Source organism: Cololabis saira, chromosome 5, assembly GCF_033807715.1.
Source record: "Cololabis saira isolate AMF1-May2022 chromosome 5, fColSai1.1, whole genome shotgun sequence".
NCBI classification, from domain to species: domain Eukaryota; kingdom Metazoa; phylum Chordata; class Actinopteri; order Beloniformes; family Belonidae; genus Cololabis; species Cololabis saira.
In genome coordinates, this window is record NC_084591.1 from 37,660,305 (window position 1) to 37,682,894 (window position 22,590).

The 22,590-nt window shown below is 39.1% G+C and overlaps 1 protein-coding gene across 1 annotated transcript; it reads right to left on the bottom strand.

Annotated features, from left to right (window-relative positions):
• Window positions 1–426: 426 nt before the first annotated feature.
• LOC133444272 (high affinity choline transporter 1-like) lies at window positions 427–21,248 on the bottom strand. The gene is made up of 9 exons (XM_061721916.1): window positions 20,923–21,248; window positions 11,848–12,037; window positions 11,616–11,729; window positions 9,243–9,398; window positions 5,636–5,784; window positions 5,292–5,438; window positions 4,214–4,367; window positions 3,795–4,012; window positions 427–3,716 (listed from the first exon to the last, which is right to left on the bottom strand). The coding sequence occupies exons 2-9, from the start codon at window positions 12,029–12,031 to the stop codon at window positions 3,201–3,203; spliced, it is 1,638 nt and encodes a 545-aa protein (XP_061577900.1). The 5' UTR covers window positions 12,032–12,037; window positions 20,923–21,248; the 3' UTR covers window positions 427–3,200.
• Between the last annotated feature and the right edge of the window lie 1,342 nt (window positions 21,249–22,590).

Sequence of the window (22,590 nt, forward strand, 5' to 3'; positions counted from 1 at the left end):
CACATCTCTGCTCTCTTCAGGTGAAATGGGTACACCCTAGACAGATTGCCAGTCCACGGCTGGGTAATATAGACAAACTTGCTCCATTTAAGCTTTCAAATGTTCTCCAGTGAAGACAAATAGCATAGTTGTGAACCGTCCCCCCTTTTATATAAAAGTTGCTGCACCTTCTTGTGCCTTAGAAAATGAGCACAATATCTGTGCAATAAGTGACATGAAAGGGCCCTAAGGTGGCTCCTGTTTTTTCTATTTTAACCTTTCTTAGGTAACAATTGTGTGAAGAATAATTATTTATTACTATTATGTACTTTACAGGACTTTACAATTTATAATAATAACAATAACTGCATTGTACACAACGTATGTACAGGTTTAATCCTGAACAATTGTGGCATGCCTTGTCGAAAAACCAGCAACATCACTCAGTTTACGTTCACCATTTCATTTATTATCTTTAATGGAAATACACAAAAGATGTTCTGAAGTAGGAAAAATGCAACAGAACAAAAAATGTAATGTTTCTATGAAAGATGATTTACAGAAGGTACGTTTTATTGTGGAGGTGAAAAAGTTGGCAGCAAAAGCAGACAAAGGAAACAATGAATACTGTCCATAAATCTAGAAAAAAAACATGCAGCAGTTTACTCCTAGTCTTTGAATGTATCATTCTCATTTAGTTTGAGAAACATTATGTTTTACCAACTGTTTAATAATTATCCTTAATAACTGGATGTTTGGGTTTTTGTTTGAAAAAAAAGGGAATGAAAACTTTTTTAATATATTGTATATCATTTCAAGTTATTTCCACAGTTGGCACAGCAATTCTGATACAAATTTGTCTGCAAATAATGCAAGAGTTGTTCTCAATCGTAATTATCTTCATATTTAAAAACATTACAAATGCATAGCTGTATCTTCTTACAAATCATTCACATTTTTGCAAAAGATAATGAGACAATTTCCAGTAGACTAAAATAGTTGTAACTAGTTCTCTAGAAAAATCTTGTCTTATTGTATTAACTATTACATCATTATGTCAAATTAACAGCAATTTCAACAAACGTGACTCTATAATGACTCTAACTATAAGGTTGTTATTAAATTAAAACAACATGGAAAATAGCAGCCTATGGCCTACAGTGTTTTTTAAGATTAAAGGACTTCTTGCAGCTGAATTAACTAGGACAACTACACTATGAATCCTCTTCAATGCACTAAAGCTGTACAATAGTTAAAAGTGCACACCATCCTCAAAAGCTTGGAGCAAAATCTGGCATGGAGCTGCAGCCGGCGAGGGACTGCCAGCTCTGCCTTTACCGTTCATTCATCCCACTCAGGCAGCAGAGGCAGCGAACTGTGTATGAAGAGCATCACTGTTCATTCTGATGCCTCTCAGCCCTCTGACATTTACAGCCTAGTATTACTTTTAACATTTGCAAGGATTTGGTTTGAATGAGTGACCTTTTTTATTCTGTTTTACTGAAGTGATATTATTTGAAATCTTTACTTACATTTTCATTTCATGCAAGGCTTTTAATTTGTAGTTTATCCTGACTTCTAGGTTTCATTATCAAAAGCAGGTCCGGCAAAAACTGAATTTATTGAGGAGTGTTTAACTTTTAATGCCTTGTAATGTTGATGTCAAGTTATGCAATGTGTCTTAAGTGAACAAAAGATCAAAATATATAGTTTTTGTTTTTAGGTCTGATGAATGTGAAAAAATAATTTCACTGGATGAAGTCACTCAGAAATGGCCTGAAACTATTTCAATGATCAAACTTTTGTGGTGCCGGCTGTGTTAGGAGAATGAGCGGGCAGTGTAAAAAGTAAAGCATTGCCCAAAATGGCTGTGCCACCTTAAAAATAAAATACGACATTAACGTCTTTAGTGTGTGTGCTTTCATTCGTACACGTTCACACATTTATTCATAAAATACCTCTAACACTTGCGGTTAAATTCAATCTCACAGGTCCTTTCTGTGTTAAACTCTCGCCCTCTGCTGGTGTAATCATTGCATTGCAGGTAAATTGAGGAGCTAAAAATTTCGGGGGCGAAAAGCAGAAATGTAAAAATATAAAAAAATAAACTTTATAAAAGATGCCAATGAGAGAAAAAATGCAACACAAAACAAAAAACACATAGTCATTAATCTTCATTTATGTCTGCATCTATCATAAATGTTAAATATACAGTATGTTTGAAAATGAGGAAGTATTTTGCATGTGTTATGCTAATTTTATTTTGTATCTCTTAAATATGAATTCCTTGATTTATCCTACAATTTTATTATTATTATCATTATATTTATCTTTTCCCATCCCACCACTACTTGGGTTTACCAATTTATATCAAATAAACAAGCTAATTAATTAATGAACTGTAACACTGATGAATATGAAGTAAACAGCTTTGAGTCTTTTTTATAGACTTGTCTTTCTGCGAATTTTCCCAATTGTTTATTCTTTTTTATATATATACTTGGCCTTTATTTTATCATTTCTAATTCTCAATTTCCTACTCTTTGAGTTCTTTAACAATGTGTCGTTATTTTCATTATTGTGTGGGGATTGGTAGGGTTGAATGTTTTCTTTGTGTTATTGATTCCAATACTGGTCAATACTGAGTATTGTTCCTATATCAGTGTTTTCTGTTTTTGTTTTTTGATAATAGCAAGTGTATCAATTACTTTCATGCTCAGCATCAGATGTAGCATATGTGTTAAATAAAGAGTAGTTTCAGAGATGTATTTCTGGCTGTTGAAACTGAACAGCGGCTCAACATGTTCAATTAAACAGTGAAAGTCACTGTGCAGGGTTTCAGAACAACGAGTATTGGGATTCTCTTTATAAAAATCACATGGTGTCGGATGCTGGGCAAATGTAACTACATACTGACAGCGATACCCTTATTTAGTATGTATTTCCAATACTGGTATTGGGGCAACTTGACTTCAAAGGTTTGAGGGGAATACAGTAGTGAGGAATAATATGGAAGTTAGTGCTATCTAAATAAGATGATTTGAAAAATGTGAGAAACAAATACAAAAAAACACGTCTAAACTAAAGACTGGAATCATGAGGTCTACGACCATAAAAAGAGATACCACAGTGATGCAGCTTCCTCCCCAAACCACAAAATAATCTGCCGGTCAGAAGTTGTGCATGTTTAGTTATACTCTTTGGTTGCACTGAAGTTTACTTCAAAATTTTGTACTAAGTGGGCAGCTCATTTCGTTGCAAGGTTCGGGCTCGGCTTCATCCTCTGTCTGTCTTTTCTCTTTAAAAACCCCAAAAAGATCCCAGGACTCAGGAATGAACTGGCGAGAGAAGGCCAGCTCCACCAGCCATGACACCGTAGTAATACTAATTATAGAGGAAAGCATGGCTAAAGTCCTGTAAGGAAAGTATTGTTTGATAACTCCATCCTCTTCCCTCCAACCAGGGTACAGGAGAACAGGAGCAATCCCAAACATGGGCTCCCCACTTAATCCTCGGAGGAGCAAACTCGTTAGATAGCCGCTAACGGCACCATAAGTGTTCGCCCAATGGACGTGCAGCACACAGACCAGCTGTGGGAATATCATGCAGTAGATGAGGTCCCCGCTTATAAGCCAGAAAGCAAGCACGCTCTCGTTGCCGAAGGCCAAGGCACTTCCCGCCAAACCCGTGACCACCACGCTAACACGGATCACCCACTGCAGCTCTCTCTCCGAAGCCTGTAGGAAGAGAATAAGAAATGGATAATAAACCTTAAGTTGCTTAGTTTAAAGCCGAATCAAAGCGCGCTCACACACCTTCTTCCTCAAAGTTGTCTTGTATATATTTTGTGTAAACAAAGATGCTGAAGACAGCAGCACCGAGTCCATGGAGGACATCACAGCTGCAGCCACAGAACCAATGCCTAACACTGAGACCCAGGTGGGTGTGAGGTATTGCAGTGTGAGTGGCAGGATCTTTCCTGCATCTCCACGCTCAAAAGGAGGGGGTGAACCGTACTCAGTCTGGTTCCAGTCTTAGATAAAAGGATAGAGAGGTAGTGAAAGAAAACAAATGATGGATAGGGGTAACATTTTTAAGACTAGGGTGATGGCAAAAGGAAAGAGAAAAAGTCAAAACCCTTAAGCATTGAGGATGCAGTAACATTTAATATGATGATGGGTTAAAAATGATCAAATATGTATTCAAACTTCTTCGTGTCTCCTTTAAAAATTACCTGCAGAGGCAGCCGCAGCTCCAATGATAACTGAGGGGACTCCCATGATAAAAGTTGTCCCGGCAGAAGCAAAGCAAGTGATCTGAGCCTGCGCAGATGAGGAGGCCGAGAGAATTCTCTGGTACAAAGCTTGATATGAAAGTCCTCCTAAAGCCTACAACACAAACAAAAATATATGAATTGTTAGTCAGAAACTTTCCAATTATCAAATACACCCAACAAGAGCCAAATTCTGCATTAAGCTCGGCTGCTGTGGCACCGTGGCTCAAATGTTGGCAGGTCCTCCGGTGCTTTTCTTGATATTAATAGTCAAAAAGTCCACACAGATCACTGGACCTAACATGGACAACACATTTGGAGTTTTATTTTTTTTATATTTCTTTAGGGTTTTCAAATGTTTTACAGAGGGCACTTTTACATATTATGGGAAAAAAAACAGATGTCTCCTATTAGGGAAATAAATGCCTAAATAACCATGAAATGGTAATTCCCAACGTGAGGTCTCACTGTGACAGTTGAATGCCAAAAACACATCCTTAGTGTTGGTCTTACTTCTGGCAATGTCTATTAACCAGAGGGACCGTTTCAAGATTTTTAGAGAAAACTTCATTTCCATTTCATACATTTGCTCAGAAAGATGGCGTGGAGGCTCAAATCCAGCATCAATGAACGTAAAGCGTTACAAAAATGATCAGAGCATGAGGAACTGACAATCTTGGAGGTCACGTTTAATCCTGAAAGTATGCAGGTTTTGGAGAAACATCTGCTGCTACCAAAGCAAAGTTTGTTTTGTTGTTGTTAGGGAAGAGCTTCCTTATATAAGCAAAACAATGCAAATGCATTCTGGAAGTATAACAACGGCATGACTCTCTTTAAAGGTGCAGTTGGTGAACTGGCCGGCTTGCCATCTAATGCACTCTTTGAAAACTTTTGGTACAAAGAAGGCTCTGAGTTTATGAGCAGATACTGTAGCAGCTTATACTGAGCAAGAATGTGAAAATGTCCAACTTTCAAAAGCACATGAATTCTCCTCAGATTTCACACAATGTTTTAAGAAGGTTTTGATCATTTTATTTACCAGCAGTAGCATGTCGTCAAACCATTTCCCTGCATCCGCCAGGTTCAGCTCTCCTACCCACGAGTGTTCGACTGAGTGGTTGAAGAAAGGTGTTTCTAAGGCGACACTAACTGCTGGATGAAGCACCACAAATGGGATACAGAGCCACTGAAAGAGAAAAAAAAAGCAACAACCGTGTTAAAAGAGGAGGGCAGTCGTTTACTCCATAAACACCTATCCCAGATCAGTGCATATATCTATATCTCCAGTTATTTATGTTACCCCTGCTTCAGCCATTCTCCCTTCTGCTCATTTCTGCTACTCACTACTCAGTTTTCATTTCAACAAGCGCATTCATTTCTTACCATGCTGACAAAGATAAAGCAAAGCTGGATGATATCAGTGTATGCAACTGAGTATAGGCCCCCTAGAAACGTGTAGATGATGGAGACAGCTGCAGAGATGATGATGGAGACGGTTGACGACAGTCCAAGAATTACGCTCATCGTCCCACCTGAAGATCAGGTAAAATATTTAGAGATAGTACAATATGGTGATAGTTTATTATGAGAAATGGAATTAAAAGATGTTCATCTACTCAAAGGCTGATTTACAAAACAGAATAAAACACAACAGTATTGTTATTCAACCCTTTATGACTGGATACAATATTACTATGTGTACTGTTTTGGCCTTTCATGACTGGAGGTACAGTTGCACTGATGCTGTCCATGCTTTAGGGGTTTTGTTGTCTTGGATGTCCTTAGCCCCATGCTGATCTGTCTGTTTTCCCATCCTGGCCCTTTTCCATTCTACCTGATTGGGTTTTTTTTGTGAAAACTTGTTCCTGCATGAAGAGCGCTTTATGTTGACGTACAGACTTCTACTGGTATTCCTGCCACCTCAGTCTCCTGCATTTGGGTCCTGATAACTGGCATTATAAAAGACATTATAATTCGATTAATTAATTCAATCATTTATAATAATATCATTTAAATTTCACGCTCCTCTTTTATCAGCAGCAGATAAATCATTTTAGAAAACAGTTTTGCAGAAAACTTCAGATTTTAGAAGGCTTTTTATATACAAGGCTGTAGGTTTTAAGGTCTTAAAGCATGTATTTGGGTTTTTTTCTTTTGGTCCTACTGCTGAGAAATCTGGTGAAACAGGACAAATAGTAAGTAGTGCCTGTTCCAACCTTTGGCATCACCAACTGCTGTAGTGAACTTCCTTATAAATATACGATATATATATATATACTGCCCAATTGGGTTCTAAGGATAATAATACATTTGATTTATTTATTATATTATTTATTTATGTATTTAGGTACCTTTCAGGGAACTCAAGGTCACCCTACGTAAGACAAAACATAGCAAAAAAAAAACATAATAAAATGTCAAGATCTAAAAGGACACAGAAAAACCTAATAGTAAACATAGTGAAAGCAAGTAAGTGCAAAATTGAGGTAATTCGAGAACCCGAAATTAAATAGTATATGCCTGTCTAAAACGGTGTATTTTAAGACGGGATTTGAAGGAGGTGACAGAGTCAGAATATTCAATATCGTGTGGTGGAGAGTTCCAAAGACGGTGGGCTGAGCAGCTGGCAGCTCTCGACCCCACGGTGGACCAGCAGGCAGACGGGGAGGGGGGTGGGGGGGGGAGGGAGACCATATGACTGGGTATTTTAATGTGACGGAGCTCAGTGAGTTGTTGATGGCCTTATAGGCGAGTAGTACCAGTTTATGGATTGTATGGGTTTTAATAGGGAGCCAGTGACATTTCTACAGGACTGGGGTGATATGCCTGAGAGAAGGAGTTCTGGTAATAATTCGGGCAGCAGAGCTTTGAACCATTTTTTGAAGGGACTTGTCAGGGAAGCCAAACAGAAGAGAATTACAATAATCAGGATGGGATGTAAGAAGGGTGTGGACCAAAATAGCAGTTGAATTGGGTGTGAGATATTACATAGGTGAAAGTAAGCTGAGCGAGTGAGATTGTTAATGTGGTGCTAGAATGACAGTGTGCTGTCAAAGATGACACCCAGACTCTTAACCTGGAGAAAGAGAGAAAGAGAGAAAGAGTTGTCAACAGAAACAGAAAATGCATCTTGGAGAGTGGATTTACAGCCAATGAGCAGGACCTCAGTTTATCACTGTTAAGTTTGAGAAAGTTGTGAGAGAGCCACGATCTGATTTCCTGTAGGCAATTAGGAAGGGAGGGGGGTGGGTTTGGTGGGCAGGTAGAGCTAGGTGTCATCTGCGTAGTTTTGCACATTTGAACATTAATGCCATAGTTCCAGAATATAATGCCAAGAGGGAGAGAAGGTATACAATAAACAGGAGAGGTCCCATTACTGAACCCTGGGGTACACCAGAGGAAAGAGGGAATGATAAGTTGAATGAGTTATGTCCGGCCAGAGGGATATGTTCAGGATTTACCCCCAGGTCAAGGAGCATAAGTATGGACAGAAGTCCCGTATCAGCAGCCATAAGACGGTCACTGGTGATTCTGACAAGAGCGGTTTTAGTACTGTGAAGTGGACGAAAGCCAGATTGAAGCAGTTCATACAGATTATAGAGAGAAAGTTGATCATGAACCTGAGATGCAACAGTTTTCTCCAAGATTGTTAAAATGAAGGGGAGATTGGAAATGAGATGAATATTGTTGATATTATTAGGGTCAGGGTCAGGTTTCTTCAGAATTGATTTGAGAGAAGAGGGAAAAATACCAGTGTTGAGAGAGGGATAGAGATTAGCAGTTGTGAGAGGGGCCAGAGAGTGACTGGAGGCTTTCACCAAAGAAGCGGGGAGATGATCTAGCTGGTAAGTAGATGACTTTGTTTTCAGATATAGAATTTAAATATATCAGCTGTGGAAGTTTGAAACTATAGAGTGGGTCGGAGAAAGGGATTTTGAACTCCTGGAAAGGCGAGGAGGGTGAGATAGGGGTTAATTACTGATGAATACTGTCGATCTTTGTTTTACAGAATGCTGCGATTGAATTGCAAAAATCTGTTGAGCAAAGATGGGCAGGGAGATTGCCAGGTAGATGCAATTCCCTTGTTAACTAGGGTAAATAATGTGTGTGAATTACCATGACAAAGACTGGTCAAATCTGCATAGTAATTGGATTTAGCAGTGGAGAGAGTCCTTAAGAATGTCATTCATAAACATGTCCTTTTGGGCAGCGAGACCAATTTCCTTGTAGACACATTCTAGTTGAGATGTAAACCAGGGTGCAGAGTGGGGTTTTAAAGGGACTAAAGTGTCAAGCAGACTGTAAAGGTTGTTGTTGTAATGGGAAAGCAGTTAATCAGAAGTGGATGACAGGACCATGTAAGGGAGATTTGGGATTCCAGTGACCAGTGCAGTTAAATCAATGTCCTTGATATTAGGAAGAGATGGACGATTTACTTTTTGATAGAGCGATATTGACATTAAATGAAATAAGCTTGTGATCAGAGATGGGGAGATCAGTCGCAGACCACTTGGAAGGAGTAACACCAGTGCAGTAGATGAGGTCCGAGATAAGATCTTTGGAGTGGTTGGAAGAATCAATAAATCTATCTATTACTTGTATGAACACTGATGAATTACATTACTGCAAAGACATTTTCTTCAAGGTCAGGTGCTAACGAGTATACCGCAAACCATTTAAATATTTAATAATAGATAATGAAGCCATTTGCATTTTAAAGTCTGGGTCAGGGGTGCTGATTACTTACTTGACCACTGAAAAAATCATATAAGAGAATCAAGATGAAGAGGAGACATCATCAATCCATTTCTTAGATTTAATTTCCTCAGAAAGCAATAAAACATAGTACTAAGAAAACTGAACCAATATTTAATTCACTTAAGAAATAAAAACAGTGCAATTTGAATTCCATAACATTAATTCATGCATAATATTATGGCACTATTTTACATGTCAACACATTCAGACTGAGACACAAAAGGTTATTTACCCAAAGCAGCGAGAATGCAGGCAACCCATAGTATGTCGCTGACCAAAGCGGGAATCAAGAGTGTCGACGTGAATATGTTGCCATAGCGTCTCTGAAACGGGTCCAGCATGGTCACATAACGCTTTGACCTCATAGGTTTCGCAAAGAATAATCCACCTTTAAGAAATAAGAGGACACAAAGAAAACATCAGCTGAAGAGAAAATAATACATATTTATATTCAGGCAGAAAAGGTACTTAACAAAAATTCTGTAAGCAATAAGTACAATTATGAATGACTATAATATTATATAAAATGTATCAAAAGTTTTAATCCTGTTAATAATAATGTGAAAAAATGTACCAAGTGGCCTGTTAAGGGTAACTATATTTAGCAAGTTGAGCCCTAAGCTAGATATTTGTTTTGGTAACCATTTTGTAACACTCCCATGTGACATCAAGGACTATCTGTGACAATGCATCTATTTGTAACATTTGCTATGTGTGGGATAAACTTTCAATTAGAAAAAAACTAATTTGCACAAATATAAACTCACAAATGTAACAGTGAAAACTAAGAAAATGTGACTTCATAAATGTGCAAACTGCCAAGAGAAAATTCAGAATTTCAGTCTCTTATAATTGTCAATATGCAAAAAATAATTCAGAATTGCTTACTTTATACCCTTACGAATTTGCAAAGAAAATCCCAGAAACTGTGACTTTATCCATTCAAAAATTTGCATTAGAAAACAGAATTTCTCAGCTTGCCTGCCTTTCACCTGTAATGAGCTGGGATAGGCTCCATCAATCCACGTGGCCATGTACAAGATTGAGTGGGTATAAAAATGGATTTCAATTACAACATAGTGCATATCTGAGGCATAATTAAAGTACTTCAGAATAAAATACATAAATGTTCTAATTGAGGTTTCTATAAATGAAGATAATTCATTTCTATCTAAATACTCCATAGTGAGACGGACCTTAGAGTTTGGGCGCCCCCTAGTGGCTATTGGGACCTTATGCATCTGCACATCTACTGATACTACTGTGTATCAAGAAATACCGTTACTCAGGTTAAAGGGTGGCGATGGAAAGGTTACTTCTTCTGATTATATTTATTTTATTAAATCAAATGGCTTCTTAATCACACTTCTATTCCATAAATGTAAAACAAAAAATATATAATAAAAAGGTTGGGAAAACAAACTCCCCCATGGCCCTTCTTCCACTTGTGAACAGAATTGCAACCTTTTCAAAATAATTGAAGAAAAGTTATATAAAAAAAACGATATTCTTCAAACAAAGAAACTATTATTGGACCCTGATGACCTCCACCTGCAGCTATTCTATCTTTTTAGTTTGTCTTGTTGGCCTTGCCATAAATCATGAAACAGAAGATCTAAGCATGAAGACCTAAGCATGAAGTAGATATTATCGCTTATCACTCATTTTATGATATTACCAGCAGAGATACGTCAAAACAAGCTACAGGACGGAGAACGTGGTAAAACTGTCTGGGAAAACTGCTTTCATCAACATTTGATTGCACAACATTCAAAATCTGTTTTCTTGTTCTGTAAAACATAGACTTTAAATTACAAAATAATTCTACTTATGTTATAAGAGGATGAAATATTGGCTTTTATTTTGATAGCTCCTAGTAGAAAAAGAGATGCATTTTCTACTATTATGTACTCTGTGTGATCTGCTTCTCTCATGATGTTGTGGTGAGGTATATGCATTCTTGTTTTCTTCTCTTCAGACATTGCGTTTTACGTTTTTTTAATTAAAAGTTAAAAAAGACTCATAATGCGATACCATCAGATGACTTTTTTGAGGAAGAAAGACATTCCAGCGAAACATGTCTGAAGGTGTGCAAAACAAGAACACATCTGTGAAAACTGAAGACGTGAGGAACTTAATTGAACTATACTGTGGTGAGAAAGTCTCAATTAAGTCCAATACCTGCTGTGTGCTGTTGAACATTAGCCACACCTGTGGTTCAACCCAAGTTATTGCTGAATAAAGCATATGTTTCTCCTGTCCAGCACCCATCTCTTCATAAGTTTTTCATTATTGTTTTTTTTGTGCGAGTACCTACAATACCAAACTCTGCAATTTCATTCAAAGTATTCTGGATTTGAAATCAGTTATCTAAAATCTACTTACCAGAAATTGATTTTGCATGAACTTTGGTGTGTTCTTGACTGAATTATTGTTATTGTTAATATGAGGAAACGGTATGACACACGCAATGGGCAGAGCATTATACAAGTTATGTTAACACAGAACAGCAAGTCTTGAGAACTTCAGTTATAATGTGTAGGTGAAATAACCATAATATTCACCTGGTCACTTTACGGAAGCATCATTTGTTTTGACCACTCACCCAAAAGAAAGTTGATAACGTAGGCGGGGGGGCCCAGAGCCCAGATAAGACCTTGACTGGGAGAATAAACAGCTTCAGCAGTTCCCATAATGTAACCTCCACCAACCCATGTTGCTAACAAAACAGAGAGCAGAAAGAGAAATAACATTGAAGAATGCAGTCACAAGACATAAGAAAACCAGAGAAAAAAAAAAAAAAAAAAAACTGGTAGAAATGAAATCAAAGATCCTACCTGTCATGGTAAAAATCCCAACCAGGATATTGATGTTGCGGCCGCCAACCATGGAAACTTCGCTCTTGTTGCCAGGACATTTCTTCTCTACTTTCCTAGATTTTCGAGATCCCCAGACTCCAATAGCCAGGATGCAAATATAAAAGAGCAGGACAGACACGAGTCCAGGCACATCCACTGCCATGATGATCTGGTCATGAAATAATAAAAGTCAAAAAAATGACACTGAAAATGTACTACACATACCACAGCGAGCGCTGGAATCCTCTAACAAACAGCAGCTGTGGTCACTCATTCATCAGGGGTAAAACGGGAGTTGTGCCACTTTCGTTAATGGCATGAAATAATAAGTTCCTGCCAGCTTTCTTTATGTCATCGTGACTTTTATTCACACCCTTAAAAGGCGTGCCGGGCAGACTCCTGTGAACACTAGAGAACTGGCACACAAGACACTTAGTTAGTCATGTTGCCTTGTGCAATGTTGTGAAATGTATGTTTATGTACGTGAAATTGTTGTATTACTCATGCACCATGAAAATATTACTGGGATTTTTTTTGTGCTCGAACATAACATTTTAGATCTATTTAACATTAAAAGCTACAACTCAACTGTACAAGATGATGGCAAGATCTAAGGGATCATTGGATTACATTTATAGCTTTTATCAGCTTGAGGTAAGCTGGGACCTCCGAGGTTTTTTTTCTTTAGATTTCTCAGGAAGCTTGCACTTGGTTGGTTAAAAGTTTACTCATGACTTCAGGCTGGTTCCAGTATTTTTCCACTTGGATTTGTTTTTTGTTTTTTCTGACAGAGTAATTCTCCAGTAGTGGGAGGGCTCTGAAGAGGAGAACAGACTGGTATTCTCTGATCTGCACTTAAGTTCCAAGTTAAAGCTTGCAAGTAAAATTCCTAGTAATTTCCATGAGTGTCAAACATGTTATTCTATGTATAATTGTTTAGTTCGGTTGAATTTTAGTCTGACTTTGCTTCAGTCTGTTTCCTTCAGGGTTCTGAGTAATGGAATCAGATTTTTAGTATTTTTACTTTGTCAGTGATTAACAGTTTAATATGCAACTAACATATCAAGAGCTATCAAGAGCTGATTAACTTGACATCATTTATCAAGAGAACAAGCATTTAAAAAAAGTTTAAGTTATTTATTCTAACTAAATGACAATTCCAGAGTAACAATACCTCAAGTTGTCAAAAGCGACTTGTGCTTTCCTCAGCTTGAAAGCGCTGTAGTCTGAAATGCTGCCCAACAAAAATGTATACAGGGGGACATGATAACTTCACTAGCGTTTGCTTTAAATAACCAATCCTGTGTAGGATATATCCTCCGTGCCATACAGGCAAGTATGAAAACATTCTCATGTGGTGAGCTCACAACAGACATCTGTTTGCAAACAACACCACCAAACATACAAACCCACCTACAATGAAACTGTTCATACATTCTGCTCTATTCATACGAGTATTCGTGACATTCCTTTACCCGCTCATTGTTAGGGGTTACCTCACATGCTACACTGTGGCATTCCATACTGCGGACACTAAAGTCACAACTTGACCTTCAGTGCCAAGCACACCACCACCGACTGAAGTACACGCTCCGATCCAAGGGCTGACAGATACATAGCAACTCAAATCAGAAGCTGTGCTGAGTGCACAACTTGTGCTTTCTCAGAACTATGCAGGACTTCAACTTAACAGGTACAAATTAAAGTTCAACTGATTCTTGTGTCACACCTTATCCAATGTGGACTTCACCCCGACAAAGATAAGGTCAACGAGGTGGTCTACCCACCTGGCACACGTTTCAGTTTCATGCTGCAATGTCGTGAATTGATGACTTTGGACTAATCAGTGCCAACTTTGCATAAAGAGAGATTTTAAAATGGTTAAAGTATTAAAGCCAGTTGGACCGATTTGCATTGTTTCAGTCAATAATTGATTGAGCTGTTTCTAGGAATGCTCCTCCTTGTAGAATTAAATAGAGAAGGCCTTAATAAAACTGTAAATGTTGCAGGTGGAGCATTAAGTTTCAATTCCTAAAAAAAAATGTGGGAAATTGTTGAAAACATGGAAGTGCAGAGACGCCCCGTCGCAGAAACCTCCTGGTTTATGCCATCTGCTGTTCACAAGGACTATACTCCCTCTTTTTTTACTCGGGCTTCCCATATAGTCTATATCCCTGCTGTGTCGACATTAGCGCTCCAAACGCATCCATTTTATTTGCCAGACTCTCACATTCACCCTGACAATGGAGGGAAGACATGGCTTAAACTCCCGCACCCTCCTACATCCTTGCCATCTCCAGACAGCAAGATTCAAGTCTTACTTGCAGTTTTACTTGGGCTTTAGAAACGTTTGGAAAGATCAGCTGCTCCCTCACATAACCAACATCATACTTATTCATAACTTTTTTAATTTTTTGCAGCAGAAAGTCAGTCAGTGAGTGTTATTGTTACTAAAAATAGTCTTTTTATTGCCATGGTCAGTAATTATTTCCTATACCAGTTCTTAATGCGGCAAATCTCAAGAAGCCTCTGACTGAAGACACATAAATCATTGTGTTGTCCAGGGGGTGGGCAGTGTTGTCCATTTTGTTTGATTCTTCCCAACTAATCACAATTTGCATCATCTTGCTGAAGCGCTTCAGGGCCTAAGCTTCCTCGAGTAGTGCAGTCTGATCTGTACCTTCTCGTAGAAAGGAGCAGTGCTGTAACTGCAGTCCAGTCGCTGTAACAACCTGACACCCAAGCATTTGTTGTCCTCCACCACCTCCACCTCCTCTCCCAGGTTGGAAACACTGTTTGATGTATTCTTTGTGTTTCTAAGATCCACAACCATCTCCTTTGTTCTGGTCCTGTCCAAGTTGAGTTGTTTCCACACCATGCCACAAAGCAGTTCACCGGGTTTCTGTCCTCGGTCTCCCGTCCTCCGCTAACACATCAAACACCAGCAGAGCTATAAAGGTTTCTGGAAAGTGGTGAGAGTACAGTCCCCTGTGGTGCTCCTGTGTTACAGACCGCCTGCTCAGACACACAACCTCACAGACTGTGGGCTGTTTCTCAAGGAGTCAATAAACCAGAGAGAATTGCAGAAGTATTCAAGTGTGTTTTTCTGTGATAGTTTATGTTTAGAGTTTCAGATTAAACTATCACTACAATCCTTCACGGATTCTATTCGTGATCATATTCCATATCAAATCATGCCGAGATGATATTTAAACGTAATCAGGCCGTCCTGATGACGTCCATTCAACGTCCATTCAGAATCCGTCAACCAAATTGAATGCACTTGACTGATGTTGAATATTTGTTAGGTTGATGAATAACTCACCAAAATTCAATAATTCAACCAACATCTACAAAGTCAGTGTATTAACATGCCGAATCTAATCATGATACAATGCTGACATTCTTTTCGGGAATTAGCCTATTTGATAGTTGGTCCTGCAGAGATTTTAGCATTAACTAAAAATAAGCCCCGGTGGCCAGAAATCAACATTGAATTTACACCTGCAGATGCAAATTTTAATGTGAAAGATTATTTAAATATGAAAACCTGCTGAGCTGGACATTATGGCACAAAAGGGGCGTTGTAGTAACAGTTAAACGAACTCTATGCTATGTGTCATGTTTCAATTGGAGCTAAAGCTTTGTCTCAATTTGATGACAATTCAATTCTAAGCTGTCAATATTAAATGTAATACAGTTTATGAAGTAGGACATGATGGAATATTCAGTAAACACAATTCTAAAAATAAAATGTCTCATGGGATAGTTGATAGATAGAAAAAATACACTTTTTTTAGAATTAAGTTAAAAGTCTAAGCTTGTGTGCAGTTATACCACATACTTTTGTACTAAATTGTTATCCTGGTTTAAGTTTGATTTTTATTTATTCTGCCACTGCCCTGTAACTTTTTTCTCCTCTTCATCTTTCATATTTTCATATAAGCATCTTGAATTGTCTTGTTCTTGAAATGTGCTACAAATAAACTTGCCTGGCCTTGCCTGGCCTTGCCTTGCCATGCCTAAACATGACACTCATAAATCAAGCTATTGGTAACAATCTAGCTAATGATTAAACTGGAGTTTCTGAGAAATCCAAGTATACATGCACGAGAAGACAATCAATTATTGAGTGCGTTCGACTCCGCAATGCTAGGTGGGGCCAAACGCACTTTTGCGTTGGCGTTCTTCCAGTTGGCTCTTTGTTGTTCATCTTCTTCTTCTCCTACTGTGTTGATATTCTGGCTTTCCCAGTGTCATGACTTCCGGAAGCGGGAGTCCTGGGGCAGTCAGTAGCTCAGCTAAACGTGGGTTGCGTATACATGCCCAATAACTCGGACTAGGACCGCATTATCTGGCATTAATAGCTCGATCTCAAGAGCTTCAGTTCAGTTCAACTACAGCCCAGCTAAGGTGCATACAAGGCTTTTAAATATTCGATATCGGTCAGATTGAGGCAACAATTCGATATTCTGTTAGTGCATGTAAACGTTCTTACTGACACTAAATACACCATACAAAAATGCTACTTTGGATAACGATTTTCCGCCAAAGTTCCTATGTTGTTTGAATCGCAGCAGCATTGTTAAATTTTATGTAAAATCATTTTCAAATTCTTTGCTTTTTAATATTCAAACCCCTTCCTCTTATACTGATTAAGTGTCAGGATTAATTTTGTGTATGAGAAACTGTAAATGACGCATGCCACCCCTCTTCTTAGGCTAGTGCTCGGCACCTGATATGTACAGCTAATTGAATTCACGATCACCTTAGTGGTCTCAATTATTTCTGATGTGGCGTTCCTATTTCTAGCCAGCTTTCTTAAAGACAGCCTGGGCATGCTGAACCTGCTTCATGGTACCCTTCTGGCTGCCTCCTGCATACTCTGCATACCACAGAGATTGGATTTACAGCAACGGAAATCTTGTTGGATTACAGTGCCAAGTGCCACTACTTGTGTTTCACCAGGCCCCTATTACCACTAGGCAACACCTGCGAGCTCTTTTCAGTTGGCACTAGTTGGCAAAGACATCAAATCAATCAGAAAAGCCTTGACAAGAACACGGCCGCCGGTCTGTGGAAGCCCTCTAGGCTCATTCTGCTTTCAAGGAAGGATATGATGGCCTACTTTGATTTCCTTAGAGCCTTTTTTTATTAGAAACTACAAACAAAAGCAGCACCATGTAACACTGAATGATATGGCTGTTAAATAAAAATAACTTTACTGAAGTGGTGACTGCTGAGCATCGCCAGATGATGGATGGCATCTTTAAATTATTTAACCAACTAAAATGTTGTTCTGTTTTGTTTTGTTCTTGTTTTACTTTTTTGGAACCAAAAAAGGGGTAATAAGCGCGTCCAACATATAAATCTTAATAAGGGTTTCTTGTACAACAAATGGTCAGACCTTCTAAAACCACATTTAAAAATGTAAAAACCATATTTAGAAATGTGGTTTTAGAGCTCTCAAAGCCCAGAGGAGTGTGGAGTCAAAGCACAAAAAAACGATGTGGAGACTGCACGGAAACAATTACTTTTTTCAGTCATCCTCTCAACATGGACATTTGTAACCCTTTTTCTGCAGTAGATTTATTAACACATCATAAAAAAGGAGCCATCTTTATTTTTAAGTAAGAAGTGAAGAGTGAAAAGAAAGGTACTAAAAACAAGATGGAGCATGTATTAATGCTCAACACTTAGCAATACCATGCTATATTGTATTTGTTCTACATTGTAAGTTAAATACATAATGTACTGCATGCCGATTTTCATTATTACATAAACATTAAACACGACTATGCTGTGGCACAACTGAAAGCCGGTCATGTGACTGGTGTGGTCAGCAGTGACATATGGCATTGTGGTATATAGTATTGCAAGGTAGACTGCTCAGATTCACTCTGTTTTTTTTTTTTTTTTGTAGAAGCAGCACTTCATCCGGTTATTATTTGCATACTGCACTTGCATACTGTATACTACATTTTGGCAAACTCAGTAATTCTGTATAGTATGCAATGTTGAAAATGGCCATCGTCTCAGATGAGAATGCCTTCAAACTTTAAAAGTGGCACAAAGGAACTTTCACCATTTTATGCTCCGAGGGTCACGCTTTAGATGTGGGCGTTAAGACTAGAGAGAGTGGAGGTTCATTTATTCTCTCTATTTGAAAGGGATATGGATGGAGCCCACTGCTCCCTGGTGGATAGACTGCTGAACAAGCACACTAATGGCATACAGACGTACGACGAGACAGTGACTGAAACCACATTTAGAACAGACAATTGTACAAATGTGGAGTATAAACGAACCTCTCGACGACACTTCCTAAAAGTAATGTAATATTTGTTCAAATTAAATTGAAACAGATATGTTCACATGAATACACTTTTTTTATGCCGCTTTAAATATTTCTGCCACATAAACAATTCAAAGTGAAATATTGGACTTTTATTCCACAAAATGAATACATTGTTGGAGTATTCTAAATGAATGGAGTATCTTTACAGCTTTTGTTCCACTCTGTATAAACAGCCCTTTTTAGACCAGGCAATATTTCTGTGGCTGTCACTTTAACTGCAGATGAGTCATTTCTCTGTCATCTAACTTCCAGTCAGTCTCCAAAACTGAAAATGTTGCAGTTCATCAACCGGCCACTGGGTGTTGGCTCCAAAAGGCAGTCACTCTCCATTGAGCCCCATGTTAAAGAGTCCACCTTTGCAGCAGGAATAAACATAATAATAACAGCCTAGTTCAAAAAAACCTCCATAGCTAGATTTTCCATCCAGGAGGACTGTATGGATGGGGATTTTTTTTTTCGTACCACATCAGGTAAATGTGTAAAAAACAATAAATGTATGTTTAATTGTGATTGGCGCCTCATCGTTCATGATCATGCTATGAAGCTTAGCTAAGCTATTGGCAGCTTGTGCTAACCCAGGAACGTCTAAATGCAGCAGTCATTTCTGATTTTGCCACTGAAATGACATCTGAAATGGGATACTCCACTGCAAATGGTTCTACAGAAGCCATGACTAATGGCGCTTTTCCACTAGTACCTACTCAACCCGACTCGACTCGGCTCGCCTCAGTTTGTCGCTTTTCCACTAGGGGTCTAACCGTGCCGAGTAGATACTTTTTCTGTATCTATTCTGCCGAGGCTCTAAGCGGGCTGAGTCGGGCTGAGTCGGGCTGTATCTGACGTCATCACACTACATGCCACTGATTGGTCAGGTGTTTGGCCAATCTGATGTCTGAGGTAGGATGTGACATCATTTCAAGAGCGACTCGTGGCTTCTTGTCCATTTTATTCGAAGAACAATGGCAGCACAAAAGTATTTTCCGTGGTCTAATTCCGAGGTGGAGACATTCTTAAACCTGGTGGTAGAGGAAAATATTCAAAGAGAGCTAGTGGGGGGGGACGAGGGATGAGAAAATATATCAGGAGCTTTCTCAGTCCACGCCTGCTCAGGGCTACAAACTGACTTTTCAGCAGCACTGAGACAAGCTGTGTCGCACAATTGAGTACGTCACAGCAGCTTCGCTCCAACCGCACTTTCCATGGAAAAGAAACAAGGGCAAGTTGAATCGAGTGGAGACGAGGAAAGGTGGGAGTGGGACTGTGTAGGTACTTCTGTGGAAAAGCACCATAAGTGTTGATATAACTTGCGGGTGTGTTCCAGCCTGTTTCCCATTTGCATTTCACATGTCGGCACACAGGAAGAGGAATGTTCAAAACCCCTGTTCAGAAGGCCTACGGGTGGGGGATGCCACAGATAAAAAAGGTCCAGTCATTTTTTTACAGTTTATGGGAGAGACTGATGCAAGGTGCAGTTTTGAATGCTTGGTATCTAACAAGCAAAAGCAATCTGGAAAAACACCCAGGCTGAGTGTTAGAGACACTGGCACAGCCTGTAAAGCAAAACCAGTATATATTATCTAGGAACCCCTATTACGCATAACTATGCACAAATTTAAAAAAAATCCGTTCACATTCACTAAGTGTGGCTCAGTTTAGTCTCCCTTCATCAATGTGTGCTGATAAGATATTCGCCTTACACCATTAATGCCGACACGAGGCAAACACCATTAACTTCACAAGGACACCACATCTGCTGTGACGTAGAAACGTCTCAGAGGCTCAATTTCTCCCCAAACTCTCCTGACTGGGGCAGCATAATCAACTCACACTCAGTGTTTTTATACGTTTTTATGGGCTGGAAGACACCCAGATACCAAACTTCCATGCCCAAGCCTTCAAAAAGGTGATTTTTTTTTTTCTCTTGATAATAAGTCCCATTTTACAGATGCCTATCTGATTGGAAAGATTAGTGTCACTGCCAGTGCACATCAAAAGATCATGTGATATTAAACCAAGAAACACTGGCCTAAAGCCATACACTTGTGTGATTTTTGATCGCATGCCAGGACATCCGAGAAGACTGAACGTTGAATAAAATAACCAGGCGCTCACGCTTAAGACCTAGAGAGGACAAAATGGCCCGGATGTTCTGTTCATGACTTTATTTCATGTTGTTTTTTTGTTTTATGTTTTATCTTTACACCCCAAACAGCAGATAGTGTGTGGGCACACACGTTTTGTTCCGGCGTGTAACAACGTGGTGGCGCTACGGAAAACGCTATTTAATTAACAATGTGCTCCACTGTTGAGAGGAAGAAGTGGTAAAACAAAGCGGAGAGGAAAATTACTCTAGGTGTATGGCTTTTTTCTTTGTTTCTTTCCTTTACGGGCATCAGAGAGCACGCACTGGCAGATACCATTATAAGCCAAAATACACACCATTTACGCTTTATTTATCTACCCTTGGCATACTGTAGACACAAAGTGCTTAACAAAATGTTAACTTCTCCTCCGAGTCAAATTGCATTAAAGCCGTAGGTAAAAGGGCAACTAAGATAATTACGTTTATCATAACAATTGCGCTTATCACAGACATATTAATTTCATTCCCGTTCCCCCCTTTTGCCTTTTAACCACCAGATACATAATTATATATATATATTTAAAAAACCCGTTAAAGATGAAAACCAAAATACCTTCTGCTTAGGTTACTGCTCTTAGAGGAGGAAATATCCTTCTTCACCGAATCCTCAGACGGCAGTACTTAACTGGTCATTATAAAACCACTGGCTGGGCGGGTTGCATTCAACGCTCCCACGACGTTTTTAATCACAATAGGTGCGCTCAACGAAACAAAAGCCCTGCGACTTCCATCGGCGTCCTGCTCAGAACGACGGCGCCGTTATATAACGGATACCTCCTGCTCGAAAAGGCGGTGGGGGAAATGCGCAGAATAAAATGGGCTACCTGGTTCCGACAAAATGTAAATCAATGACGCAACGTGTTCACTTGAACGCATCCTCGAGCGGGAGGAGACGCATCATCATCATCATCATCACCATCATCATCATCATCATCACCATCACCAAAGGTGGATGCTGGCTCCCGTATTTTCATACTGGGCTGATACGGAAAAAATCGTCATTACTGCGAGGAGTATCATTTACAGTCCATACCAACCCTCATACATGTTTAACCGTGCGTCTGTGTTAAAGTGAAACTGGATGCTTGGAAGGTGACACTTCCTCGTTGGTGTCGCATACGCCTCCGTTTTGATACCAGGCAGGGTTTTTTTTTTTTTTCTTTCAGAAATAAAACCCAATCACGTGTGCGTATTACTAAATTCAACGTACACGTGACAAAGCGCGTCTGCATTTGACGAAGCAATCCCATGTGAGACAAAGGAAACAGAAACAACCACCAATGAGTGGCATTTCCCTCCTCACGCTACATGCGCGCACATCCCTGTAGTTAAGATACCGTAAAATGAACGACGTGTAATTAAATGCAGTGTGCGGAAGCACCGAAATGTGCGGCGTTTTTAGCAGATATTGCTTTTTTATCCGTGATATTCGCTCCGTATTATTACGGTGTGTGTTTATGTGTGTTTATGCCCCAGAAGTCTGATTTAACTCTATAGTACAGCCTTGGACAAATCCCTTTTTTCCACCACAATACACCGAGTGCGTGACTCACGCAGATGATGGCCTGTATATAGGCTGTACGAGTTTACAAGCCCAGACCCATAAACGATGAGCGATAGCCTGCTAATAGAATAACAATACAAAGCCCCCTAACCTGAAGTACACTCCCGGTACAAGATCACACCGTCATTGTGTCTGAATTTACATTCAGCACAAATGGTAAAGGGATATACATGTATTCATTGTCCTTCTTTTTTCCTATTAACACACAGCAATGAATGTTGATCAAAATATTTCATTTCTTTCTTAAATTAATTTCTTTAATTAATAATTATACATTTGTGACCTTTGTTTCAACCTTTTATGTTCCTCTAGTCTAGCAGTATGCAAGGACTCTCTTTTGTAATTCCGTTTTTGACCACTGGGTGTCCTATGGTTGCAGGAAGCATGTGGATGAGCTTACCACTGAGGCGCATGTGATTGGGGCCTAAAGTGATCCTATTTCTTGCTTGTGTCCAGTCTAGATTTGATCTACTCTGGTAAAGGCAGAAATTATAACAAAGGACATCTAAAATGTTTGGACAGGGTGGTAATTGTCCCAATTTAAAATGTTTGTGTAGTAACATTTCTTTGTGGATTGTTTTTTTTAATAAACAAATCAAATACTTCTGGTGGAGTGTGTGTATCAAAAACGTTTAACACCCTAGTTAGAATCCAGTT